Source organism: Hippichthys cyanospilos, chromosome 13 (assembly GCF_059441005.1).
Source record: "Hippichthys cyanospilos isolate Australia breed blue-spotted pipefish chromosome 13, RoL_Hcya_1.0, whole genome shotgun sequence".
Classification (NCBI taxonomy): Eukaryota; Metazoa; Chordata; class Actinopteri; order Syngnathiformes; family Syngnathidae; genus Hippichthys; species Hippichthys cyanospilos.
The window spans coordinates 2,026,669-2,040,352 of record NC_142381.1 but is presented as its reverse complement, the minus strand read 5'-3'; the positions used below and the strand labels follow the sequence as shown (position 1 = coordinate 2,040,352).

At 39.7% G+C, this 13,684-nt stretch overlaps 1 protein-coding gene across 2 annotated transcripts in view; it reads left to right on the top strand.

Moving 5' to 3' along the window:
• Nucleotides 1-13,684, top strand: part of slit3 (slit homolog 3 (Drosophila)) — a 194,085-nt gene that overhangs the window by 151,590 nt on the left and 28,811 nt on the right. For both annotated transcript variants that reach the window (XM_088431401.1, XM_088431403.1), the window contains 8 exons: nucleotides 2,829-2,961; nucleotides 5,101-5,169; nucleotides 5,242-5,313; nucleotides 7,777-7,848; nucleotides 11,718-11,789; nucleotides 11,865-11,947; nucleotides 12,253-12,333; nucleotides 12,876-13,000. In XM_088431401.1, coding sequence (XP_088287527.1) covers nucleotides 2,829-2,961; nucleotides 5,101-5,169; nucleotides 5,242-5,313; nucleotides 7,777-7,848; nucleotides 11,718-11,789; nucleotides 11,865-11,947; nucleotides 12,253-12,333; nucleotides 12,876-13,000 — 707 coding nt within the window. The remainder of the gene's footprint in view (nucleotides 1-2,828; nucleotides 2,962-5,100; nucleotides 5,170-5,241; nucleotides 5,314-7,776; nucleotides 7,849-11,717; nucleotides 11,790-11,864; nucleotides 11,948-12,252; nucleotides 12,334-12,875; nucleotides 13,001-13,684) is intronic.

Here is a 13,684-nt window from a genome sequence, read left to right as displayed (position 1 = left end):
ATAAAAAGAAATAAACTCATAAAAATGTCATTTTTAACAAATTTCCTCGCGACATGTTTTTTTACATTTTTGGTCCTAAATAGACCCAAACAAAAAAATGTTTTGGGATAAACTTTTACAGTACGCCGATTTTTTTTTTTCAAATGTGACCCAACCAGTTTTTCATAAATTCAAGCCAACATTAATCAGAACATGAGAAGATTCTGTCGAAATTCAAAGTGCGTTTGTAAAGACCACCCCAAATAATAACATCAAACATAAAACAGTTTTTCGAAGAAAAAAATTGTTTACTGTTGTACTGTACATTTCATTTTCTTTATTTTGACATGCACTAATACGTCAAATATTCTCCATAATATTATAACATTTTACAGCCGTAGCGCCCTCCCTCATCAAAGATTAAAAAAAAGGAAGCTCGCGAGCATCCATTTTCTATTCATCACTCTGAGTTTCCCCCCACGAGACGGCCATTCAGGAGAAAAACCTCCCGGCTGCTCGCCTAACCTTTTAATGGGGTGAAATCCAAACATTATCCCAGTACTGTATCGGACTCTTAATCTCAGCAAATGGCCAATTAGCTTGAGTTTGGAAGGCGGCGGGCGGGCACTTTCTGTCCAAACTTTTGTGCAATTTAACTTGCTTGAATTTCACTCAAAAGTGCAAAAATCTTGCCTGGCACTGACATGGCAGAACACAAAAAGCATGACCACTAAATAGAAACCTCTTTGGAGTGTCTCTTTACACACACACACACACACACACGCACAGAAAGTCAACTTGCGTTATTATTGGCTCGCTGCTTCCTCCTCATTATCCTCCATTATGGTTTTAACTCTGTTGGTTTTTGCTCTATCCCGAGTTCAAGTGTTCCCATCGAGCGGCGCGACGTTAGCAAACGCGCGATTGTGTGTGTGTGTGTGTGTGTGTGTGTCGTACGAGGAAATGGAAGCCTTTGTGGGCCAAGAACAACGTTCTGGGCTCCCATTCTTCCAAAGTCGGCAGCGGTGGAGGCCCGCTCGGCCCGCCATGTGTTTTCGCTTGCCGCCATATATTTATAAGCATGCTTAGCTTAACATGAGGTATGGCTATGCTAGCTAGCTAGTTAGCATGCCTCCAAACTCCCTAAATATGAGACACACTTTTTTTTCCCCCAAAATGAAGGTCAAAAGTATGCAGCTAACAGCAGCACATGTTAGCTGAGGTTATCACGGCATTATTTTTTAGTAAAAGAAGCGAGCAGACTGAACCACCGTCCGAGTTCATCCTTGTTTACACACGGGAATTTTTCTAAAACAGAGAGGGTGATGTAAAAGTTGTGATTCCTACAGCTGGTTCATTTAAGTGGGGCAAGGTATGGATCTTTGTGCACCGGCTTGACTTGTTTCTTAACCCTTTACTGGCCAGCGGTCACTTTTGGCTCATAGTCTATACAGGCAAAATGGCCGTATGTAACACTTTACTTATAACGTTTTCTTAATTTTTTTCTAAAATCCTGAAAATTCTTGCCTGCTTCAGATTTAAAAATAGAAAGGCCGTTTTTGCCTGTTTAGACTATCGGCCTAAAGCAGCCACTTTGCCCAGTAAAGGGTTAATTACAGTTTTTTTTAGCATAAACACACAATCGTAACCGGAAACTACGCAACTTTGGGTATTTATGGCAAAATGAACCTGAGCTATGTTGCGAGGAAAAAGAAACGGAACTACTTTTACTGTTACACTGATGAGGCGTTCACTGGCTGTTCACAATGTGGGAAATCTGAAACACTTAACACAAAACACCCTGGCGAGGCGTTCAATGACTGCTCACATTGTGGGAAATCTGAAACACTTGAAACAAAAACAAATATGTAATTTACAGATAAAAACACAAGAAAATGTGAATTGTTTACAAAAGACGGTATACACGGTAACAGAAAATACCATAATTTGAGTATGTCCTATACACTGGTTCATGTTATTTTTGGGGAATTCCGGAAATTTTGTGTCTGTGGTTGTGGGAAGGGAAGATGTCCTTGTCACACAGTCCTTTTTGGTTGCCCGCAAGTGTCAGGCCAGCTTATCAGGTTCTGTTCATCTGAGATAAGATAATAAGACTTTATTGATCCCACTGTGCGGGCTTAACTTGTAGGGTGGTGGTCGCAAGGCACATAACAAAATCAGAGGGAATAGCTATAAATAGGGGGGGAAAAATTTGAAGCACATAAAGAGGGAATAGGAATTAATTAAAAAGGCCCAGATTAAATAACAGGACACATTTGTGCTAGCAAAGAAAATGTAACATTAAAATCCAAAACAACTTCAACACAACATTCTCAGTTTTCATGACAATAGTTCCGCCCGCGGGGGAATTATTTACTACAGACGTTAATTGTCCAGCTGTGTGCTCCCAAACACACATTTTGGCCGCTTCAACATTTTCAACAGCAAAATATTGTAGCTAATAAATTAAACTTTAAACTGCAGATTAGTTAGCAGACTCAATGTAAAATCTCCTTCAGCAAAAGGTAACTAAAAGACGTGGTAAAGGTTGGTGTGTATTTACCCTTGCACTGGCACTATGATGGCGGGGTGACGTCGGAATAGATTTCATCTGTAGTTTTTTCGACTTTGATGGTTGGCTTAGCCTGGACTCCCATGTGGCAAATGTCATAATACTGTAAATATGACCTAATATTACAATTTTGATTTCAAAATTGTATATATACACAGTGTAGTTACTTTTGCTATGATTGCATTTTTCCAATTTTTCGACATCAAGGGGCAAATAATGAAAGTTTTTTCATCTGTATGTGTGACCGAGCTCTGGCCTCCCCCGCTCCGTCTTTCAGGTACGGAGGATAACGGCTGCCTTCCCGCATCCGGCTGCCCCGACGTGTGCACATGCTCAGACGGCGTGGTGCGATGCAGCAACAGAGGGCTGCACTCGCTGCCCAAGGGCATTCCCAAGGACGCCACCGAACTGTGAGTCCCCCGACAAAATATTCACGACAACGGATTTCTTACAACCAAAAAATAGCCGTGAAACAATAAGAATACACAATGCAAATCATTTGTGAGTCATTGTAAAATGTCTCAATCTATTTTGGGGGTGCGTGGACACTTGTTGCTAGGCGGATATCGTAGGGTTGAATCATAATTGCTTCTTTAGCAATGTGAGATTTTGGCAGGCTTTCTGAAGGTATCAGTAGCTCTAATTCAATGCTTTTTAAACCAGCGTTCTAATGTTTTAATCCAATCTTTTCAAATCGAAAGCAAATTGATTGGAACAAGAAGCAACATAGTGCTGAATTGCTAAACTCATTCAATTCCAATGAAATAGTTTGAAACTTTCAAGATTCATTATTCTTTTTTAATACGGTCCAAAATGGTACAAGCACAACATCACTAAATGAACCAAAGTAATCGATTACTTTAAGTCCTAAAATAGTTATTTTTACTGGCATAAAAGAGAAATATTGGTGCACAGGAGATTTTTTTTTTTTTTTTTTAATGGAGGGACTATCCCTCATATGAAAGGTGAACAACGCCACGGCCGCGCACATTGTCAGCGCTCCCCTGGCGCTTGAATGACTCCCGCTCCTCGGGGTCAATAACAGTGATTAGTTATTGATCAAAGCCAAGAAGACACTCCATCATAGCGTCCACTCGACCTACTTCTGACCCGAGAGAAAAAGAGCGCGACCTGTGTGTCAGAACGCATGTGTGTGTCACATGGTGCAAGACTCCATTTTTGATCCCACTGCTGCACTCAAAAAGCTGAATTCTGTTTGATTGTATCATCTTTTTATTTATTTTTCTCCAGTTTATATTTGCTATATAGGTCAATATAGTACAAGGAGAATTACACTGTGTATTTAAAAGGGCCAAAAATGCTGACCCCAAAACAACTGTTTGCTAGCTTAATGCTAAAATGTAAACACTATTGACGTGCTAAGAGCATTTGTAGAAGAGATGGATATAAAAACAAAAAATGATCAGAAATGCATGTTAAACAATAGTGCAGCTTTTGTCGCATTTCTAAACATCAAAAGCCTGAATTTTCTTTTTACCGGAAAATATTAGTTTTTTGTTTGTAAAGGCCAGGCTAGCAATACTAATCTAGTTTTAGCATTGTAAACAAGCCCATGTTGTTGTTGTTTTGCTAACCCGAGTAGCTATTCTTGGATGTTTGCAATACTAAGCTATCCTTAGCACTGTAAACAAGAAACTAGCTAGTATTTCTCATTTTCAAGCCTGTGTTGCTATTTTCGGAGGTCGTTAGTGATACCTAGTCTAGCAATACTAAGCTAGCATTAGCTGTAAACAAGCCGATGTTAGCTATTATTGCTGTATTGCTAGCCTGAGTTGCTAGGTTTGTTAGTACAGTACTAGCTAGGTTAGAAATACTAAGCTACTATTAGCACTGTAAACAAGCTCATGTTAGCTATTATTGCTGCTTTGCTAGCTTGGGTTGCTAGTTTTGAAAGTTTGTTAGTTATAGCAAAGCTAACAATGCTAAGCTAGTATTAGCTCTGTAAACAAGCCCATGTAAGCTATTATTGCTGTTTGCTAGCCTGAGTTGCTCTTTCTGATGGTTTAATAATAGCAAGGCTAAAAATATGTAGCTAGCCTTGGCACTGTATACAAACCCACGTCAGCTAAAGTTACTGCTTTGCTAGTTCGGGTTGCTAGTTTTGAAAGTTTGTTAGTAAGAGCAAGGCTAACAATACTAAGCTAGTATTAGCACTGTAAACAAGCCCATGTTAGCTATTATTGCTGTTTGCTAGCCTGAGTTGCTCTTTCTGATGGTTTGTTAATAATAGCAAGGCTAAAAATATGCAGCTAGCCTTAGCACTGTATACAAACCCACGTCAGCTAAAGTTACTGCTTTGCTAGCTCGGGTTGCTAGTTTTGAAAGTTTGTTAGGACGCATTCATTAGCGTTTAGCGCCGTAAACAAGCTGACGTTAGCTATCGTTTGTTAGCTTCTATAAACTCTTATTTTTCCCAAAACGTTGATTAGTTTTGAATTTCATATCCTTTAAACGTATGAATCGGAAACCACCACAATCTGTTGAGGCGGATTCTTCCGGAACGGATATAACCTGTCGTGTCCTTGCAGGTATCTGGAAGGGAATATGCTGACTTCTGTGCCCAAGGAGCTGGCGGCCCTGAAGCATCTGTCACTGGTGTACGTACACCTCACGTGCTTGCCCGAGCGTGCGTTTGTGCGTGCGTCCAGCGCGTTTGTTTGCCTCCGCAGAGACCTGAGCAACAACAGCATCAGTACGGTGGCGGCGTACACCTTCAGCAACATGACACAACTGGCCACGCTGTAAGTTGCGCAATTTCAAACAAGTCTTCCAAAATTTCTCATTAATTTATGTAAATATAAGAATATGGATAATAAACAAACGATTTCATTTTGTTACTCCCCCATATCAAAATGGTTTGACCCAAAAGTCCACCTAGCATCACTTGTCACACAAATATTTAAATAGGATGCTAATTTTGTTCGCTTGAAAAATGACATCAAGACATTAATTTATTTAAAATGTGTAAAATTGGCCCCAAACTGGTTTAATCCGGCCCGTGCGATGATTTTGTAAAGTCTTAAAATGATTTTTTTTTTAAATAAATAAAAAAATAGAATTGTTTTATGAATAAGAGTAATGTTAATGTTTTACGATTAACAGTGATGCTGCTCTTGTACTATTTTGGACTTTATTAAAAATAACACTAAAAGTTTTTAGAAAGTTTTAAAGCAGGGGTGTCAAACTAATTTTTATCGAGGGCCACATTGTAGTTATAGTTTCTGTCAGAGGGCCGGAATACATCTAAAAATAGTCTAAAAATTTCAGTAATTGCTTAAATTTTAAGGTACCCCTGAATTTCTCTAAAATCCTGAAAATTTAGGACTTAAAAATAGAAAAACGCGTCAAATAAACGCCATTTTCGCTAGTTTTGAAATCAGAGTCTGGTAAAAACTGTTCAAAAGATAGATCTGAAACCGAATGATTATTTTTTGTTTTCTTTTGTTTTCTTTTCAAAGACAACCTGCAAATTTAGCTGGAAACTTGCAATCAAATCAGCATTTGGCGGGCCACATAAAATGATGTGGCGGGCCGGTTCTGGCCCCCGGGCCTTGAGTTTGACACCCGTGTTTTAAAGTGATGGAAATTTAAACCATGATTTTATTGTTCCAGCCGACTTGGGAATATATTTTCCTGAATGCGGCCCGCAAGGGAACCTCTGCTCTAGAACCTCCGCTAACAACCCAGGCTAAACCAAGTGAAAGATGTCTGGCCTTCACTGCATTCCCATTAATTGCTGCGAATACACTGAATGGGAATATGCCGACTTTTAGCCGTGTCCAAGCGCTGAAATGTTCCCTATTTTGTGCAGTCACGGCAGTTGAGGCCAGGGAGTCATGCGGCGCAAACAACTGCATGGGTTAGCCCCCAGAAAAACATCAACGCAACAGACTGTGATTTAAGTGCGCGGCTCAAGGGTGTCTTTACTGCACTGCAGGGGGAGAGACAGCCCGCCGCTTCCTTTGCGTTCTCACAAAAATCGAGCTTAAGCGGCGCACGTGCGCGCATGGGCAAAACTGCAGCTAAGCGTATGGAAAAAATGGCGACGCCACCACCAAACATGGCGGACACGCGCCCTTGAAAAATTACCTTTTATTGTTGGGAGCTGGGGGGCTTTCAGGCATGACGTTTCGGGTAAAAATTCATTTTACGGAAAAGCTTTTTCGAGTAAGCCCAAAAATGAGACAATTATGCTCGGGAATTGCTTTCTGTACAAAATCATATGAGGAAGTAAGCACCAACGAACTGTCCTTTAACATTTTACACAGAAAAGAAGCAAAACTCCAATGCGTAAAAATATATATATATATATATATATATATATATATATATATATATATATATATATATATATAAAAATAAAATATAAAAAGAAAAAAATATATATATATATATATATATATATATATATAAAAAAAAAATATAAAAAGAAAAAAAAAATATATATATATATTTATAGAAAAAGATATATATATATATATATATATATATATATATATATAAAAAAATATAAAAAGAAAAAAATATATATATATATATTTATATATATATATATATATATATATATATATATATATATATATATATATATATATATATATATATATATATGTTATTTTGTTAATTAATTTGATATTTGTATTTAAGTTTTAATTTATACTTTAGATATTTTACGTATTTTTAGATATTTATATATAATTTTGTAATCTTTTTAATTAATGTAATATTTGTATTTAATTATTTTTTCATTTATAATTTCGGATTCAAGCTAATCTTTTTTTACATACAAGAACCAGTCGATTTTGAGCATTCTAACTTACTGTGTTTGTGTTTTTTATTCCTCAATCGTTTTTAATGCTCAAGCAGAGCTGCCCAAACTTTTTCTTGACCCATTCCCATTTTCAAAACAAACAAATAAATAAATATATGCCACTCCTCTGTAGGGTTTCCGTTGACATTGATTTTTACATCACTGCGAACCTTTAAAATTTGACAGGTGTTTTTTGTGTGTTTTGTAATAATCATTATTCTTCCACCAAGCAGCGTATTTTTTTCTCTTTTTCATCCGATGACCTTTTGGGAGGTTATCCAAATTCCAAAAAACCAAATATCTGCAGGCCTAATGTAAATAAACACCACAGGAACGGTGAATCTTGAACCCAACACCCTTCCGTGACCTTCCGTGTTGTTGTTTTTTTTCCCAGCATCCTGAGCTACAACCAGATCCGCTGCATCCCGCCGCACGCCTTCCACGGTCTCAAGTCCCTCCGCCTGCTGTGAGTCCCGAGCGCGGCCCTCGCGTGTCGCATTGCCTCGCTTCCGGGGAACTAAATCAAAATTTAATCAGCCCCCTTGGCGCCGCGCCACGCGCAAAGTATGTCGCGGCCGCCCGCTGTTTTGCCGCGCCGGGCTAGCCCGCCGGATCAAATCCGCCGGATAAAATCCGCCGGCTCTCATCATCCGCATTCCCCGTACGTCATCCGTCCATCCGTCCTTTCCTTCCATCCGTCCTCTCCCGCCTTCCCGCCGCCCACCCGGCGTCGGGCGTGATGAATGGACCTTCGCTGCGTGTTTGGCTGTCTCATCCATCAGCTTGTCCACCCTCTGTCTCGCGACCCAAATGCGCAGCGCGCCGAAGTACCGCCTTCATTGTTGGCCTGAACCGTGATCATGGCGGATATTTTCCGTCCGTTTACCTGAACCAACGGTGGACTAAACGCTAGCCGTGTGTTTTGGTTGTACCTGGAAACAGGCTCCAGGGGGCGGCGCAATTAAAAGTGGAACGGCGCTCTGGTGTAATAAGCGCACCTTTATAGCCGCAAACCGCCTGAGGACGCGCAAAATAATGGTGGAAGGGACACAAAACGTTCATTTTAGAAGGCGCGAAAGAAGTTGAGGGGAATAAACCAGTGAAAAATCTCAAGTTGGTGAAACGGAAAGGGATGTTGGGGGAGGGATGATGGAATGTAGTATGAATGTAGTATGATAGAATGAAGTATGGTGTACGTCCTGTATATTTTGGATTTGACTTGCTAGTGCTTTCAGGCTAGCTGGGGGCCAATAGTTTTTTTTTTTTTCCTAGCCAAAACCCTCCAAAATCCAAAACAAAACATTTTGCAAAGGAGTCACAATCCAGCTTAAATTGCTTCATGTTCCAAATAATTCGTTCTCGATTTGAAAAGAATGCTGCACGTCGTGTTCCTTTCACAACATCAAAAAGCATTCAATTAGATTTGCTGAAACTGCAGAAATATAATAAAATAAGCTTCTTGTTTAGGTCTTTTTCTTTTTGTTTTTGAGATCATACTATGTTGTATGCAGTTCTGCCGGTGTGTTTTTTATTTTTCCCCCCCCCTCCCCCTGTGGCTCCAAGCACTCACCTGGCGGACGTTCACAGATTGTTTTCCTTTTTCATCCTCCCTTCCTGTCCTGCTTTCATTTGGGTTCATGTTGCCTTGGGGACTGCCCCCGCTTAGCAACCTGTTGCCAGGCAGTCATCACCGTCACTCCCCTTATTACCCGCAGCACCCCTCCGGACTGGCCCGGTGCAGCCGCAGCTATTAGTAACTGACACAAAAGCATGTACCAGTCAAGTTTTTGGCAGCCGGGCACTTTTTGTGCCTTGAAAACAGATGTGCTGCCTATACTCACATCTATGGGCTATACTGTAATCACACACATACATCGTGGTGCAAAATCTACATTGCTTTCCATTTGCAGACAGTCAAACCCCCGAAATCAAATTCAATTGCTAATCAAGCTCATTAGACGCTTAAAAAAAAGACTTAATTACGTTGACGTGTTATAAAGCGACTGTTAAGAGCGATTAGCAAACATTAGCGGCTAGGCTCGACCGACAGTTTTCGTTGTTGCTATGCTAGCAGCGCTCGGTCGAGCCATGTTCGCCGGCGACTTGACAAAATCAGTTTAAGAGGCATAAATGACTCCACTGACAGTTTCTGTTCGTACTGCTCGTTTTTTAACTCATTCAGTGCCACGGACGAGAACAGTTAATAAATGATAAAATTCTGGTCAAAAATGCTTACCTAATAAAAGCTATATAATTGAACGTTGTAGTGATAACTGTGACCATTGGATGGCAGTGTTTCCACACTTACAAGGCTATTACCTGCATCAATTCTAACTGAAGAATGGAAGTCAATGTTTCATATGGCAGCAACCATATTTACAAAGACATAGCACAATGCTAAAATGCGAAATATTCTGTGATTTTCTTTTCCGATAACTAACAAAGCAGACCTACTCAAATGCTGTTTTGGCTAGCAGAAATTGCTCGACTAATAACAATAGTTTTGACGTAACTTATTTTCATAAACCAAATATAACCAAATATTTTTCTGACACTTTTACAAAACGAACTTACTCGGACGTGCTGTTCTAGCTAGCAAGATACGCTACTATGGTTTTGACATAATTTAGTTTCACAAGCCAAATAGTTTGTCTATAATCGAGCTCATGTTTCTAAAGACTTTTATCGTCATATTTGACAGACACGCCCATAAAATTTGAGAAATATAACCCAATATTTGTCTAACACTTTTACAAAACTAGCTTACTCGGACGTGCTGTTCTGGCTAGCAAGATACGCTACTATGGTTTTAACATAATTTAGTTTCACAAGCCAAATAGTTTGTCTATAATCGAGCTCATGTTTCTAAAGACTTTTATCGTCATATTTGACAGACACGCCCATAATATTTGAGAGTGGGGACAACAGCATGATTTTGAAATCTCATTGTATTTATATACACCTGTACTTGTCTTTTTTTTTGTATCGTTCAAATTTGACAGGGTTGCTTCCAATTGTTTTGTAAATCCAAATATAATAGACATTAATTTTCACTTTACCGGGTTTTGATGAGATATATGAATGCACAGAGGAAATTAATGCAACAAATAAGAGGAATTTTGATCATTTAAATTCTTGGTGGCTCAGATTAAAGAATAAACAAACCCCAATAGATTAATAAGCACATTTTACTCTTATATTCACACAGACGCGTATTATGAACACACACGGTCTGATCCGGCAGTAGCAGCATTTTCATTTCTGTTGACTTTCCTTTTTATCTATAAATATTTTAGTCATGTTCCATTATAGACGCATGTGGTGGTCTTGCGCCGCAGATAATTTGAATAATTTATGGCGCCGAACAAGGCCGTCTGGCAGCCATTGTGATTTACCTCACACGAGGGCTGTGACCCCGTCTTTTGCCCGCCAATTCCAACACTCCGATGGGATGGATCAAAAGCGTGAAAGTTTGATGTCGCCTTAATCTACAGGTGCATTTGGATCCATATTTTTACGTTTTTAAGAGTTCGGATCAATCCCGAAGACGTAGTACATTTTTATTGCGTCTTTTCTCTTATAAACGTAAAAGGATGTCTTTGGGATTGAATGAGAAACCTTACCCATTGAAAAAAAACTCATCCAATCCCAAAGACATATTTTTACGTTTTTTTTTCCTTACCCATTGAAAAAAACTCATCCAATCCCAAAGACATATTTGTACGTTTTTTTCCATACCCATTGAAAAAAATTCATCCAATCCCAAAGACATATTTTTACGTTTTTTTTTCCTTACCCATTGAAAAAAGCTCATCCAATCCCAAAAACATTTTTATGTTTTTTTTCCTTAGCCATTGAAAAAAACTCATCCAATCCCAAAGACATATTTTTACGTTTTTTTTTTTTTTTTTTTAAGAGTCCAGTTATGTATGTATTTTTTTTTTTTTTTAACTTGGGTTTAATTGCCTTGACTCTTATAAAATGTAAAATTATGTATTTGGGGTTGAATAAGTCAATGGTCAGATCAAAGCTGCCCAAACCTTACTAGTTAAAAAAAACTCCTAAAATCCAAAAGATGTATTTTCTGTGTTTTTCAAGAGTCAGACATTTTTTATTATTTATTTACTTATAAATGTAAAAAATATAAAATTATGTCTTTGGAATTGGGTGAGTAATTGATCAAATCAGAGCTGCTCAAATCTCACCGATGAAAAAAGACGGCAATTGACACCGATGGGTCTCCTCGATTGGGTTCCCGCTAACGTCATTTCACGTCAATGGCACTCAAAGTGTTAATATCTGCCCACGCTTTTTTTTTTTTCCTTTCCCCCTCAGGACTCTCCACGGAAACGACCTCTCAACCATCCCCGACGGCGCCTTCAACCACCTGACCTCTTTGTCCCACCTGTGAGTACATGACGAAACGTGTCGGCTTCAGCTGCGGATTATCGGGCGGCTCTTAATTTTGCGAACCTCGTGCAGGGCCCTGGGTGCCAACCCCTTGTACTGCAACTGCGACCTGCGCTGGCTCTCCCAGTGGGTGAAGGCCGGCTTTAAAGAGCCCGGTAGGGAAAAAAAAAAAACCCAAACGTTTCACCATTGTAAAATGCTGTTTAACCTTGTGCAGTATTTTGATCATTTTTTGCTCATTTTCTTCCATCACTCCGGCAGTAAATGATTGCGCACTCCTGGTATGGTGATAACTAAGAATTGAAAATGACAGGTTCTCACCATCTGGGTGAAATTTCAGCTCCCTAAATCATTTCAGTGCTGTCCGTTTGATGTGAAAGGGCTTTGAAGTAAAGTTGGACAAAATACTGCACAAGGGTAGGTGGAATATGTTGCTAAGCAACCGAGTGGATGTTGACAGGCATCGCTCGTTGCACCGGACCTCCTGACATGGCTGACCGGCTGCTGCTGACCACACCGCTCAACAAATTCCAGTGCAAAGGTAAAAAGACCCTGGGGGAAAAATTTGACCCCATTCGGGATTTTTCAAATTTAGCCCATGTCAGACTCATTTACTGCCATTCAAAATTGGAAAATTGTCAACATTGGACATATTGGAAACCCAATGTTTTCCCTGTTTTGTTTTTTTTTTTAATTTATCCTTTCAACAGCAACTTGCGAACGGGGTGCAATAGAAATGTTTGTGTTGACAGCCCAAAACCTCCGAGTGGCGCTAGAGGCCAACTTATGACACTTGCAAGCCTTTCAATGACTTCAATGATTGGCTTAGCCTGGACTCCCATAATGCAAAAGTCATAGTGCTCTAATTGTGATATAATAAATATATAAATATACAGTGTAGTTACGTTTGCTATGATAGCATTTTTACCATTTTTAAAGGGGACATAAAGAGAAATTATAAATGTAAGGATAGGGCTGATGCCACCGACCAAAAAAACAAGAGAAATACGAGATGAGTGCATTCAGTAAGAATAATATGAACGTTACCAACTCTGTTTTGTCTTCATCTTTTTTCTGGATCAGGTCCTGTGGATCTCGGCCTGGCGTCAAAGTGCGCCCCCTGCCTGGCGGAGCCCTGTCAGAATAACGGCACGTGTGTGTCAGACGCATCTGGATCCTATCAGTGCACCTGTCCGTTTGGGTTTAAGGTGAGATGCACGGCAACGATTCAATTGTTACAGGAACGTTACTTATTTTCAAAATAAGAGCAAATTAATTTGAACTTGAACACCATTGTTAAATTCCGTTGCTTTGCAAAATATTGTATGCTATTATTTTGTTCAGAAGAAACGCAGGTAGGTCAACTTTTCAGCAAATAACTGAAACGTTCCATAGAAAAACTCCGAGCGAAATCAAAAAAACGAATAGTTGAAATTGTAACCGGCGAACCGCAAATAAACCGGCGTTAACTTGATATTGGTTTGAGAGCTAACTCCCTGCCGGATATCAAGCTGCGCTGGCGCCGAATATCCCTTTAATGGGGAAATAGAGATATCAGGTGAGTCGTGTAATTGGCAGAATTGGCCGCGCGCGGAGACAAGGTCCGGATCGTCCGCGGATAACGGCGCCGCATAAGCCCGTGGCATTAGCGGCATTATCAGGCTTAGCTCCGTCCGTGCATGCATAATGTATGGCGCCGTTCATCAGCAAAGACAAAAAGGGGCTGCGCTTATTCTCCGGTGTCTTGTAACTGCAAAGATGTGCAAATCTGCTCCGGACGAGGACATAGTACATTGCTCCCGAAAACGTCTTTTAAACTCGAGCGGAATTACAAAAGCGTCTTCATTAGTGTCCTCGGTTGCGTCTGGTGAATTGTATCCCGTTCAAAGACG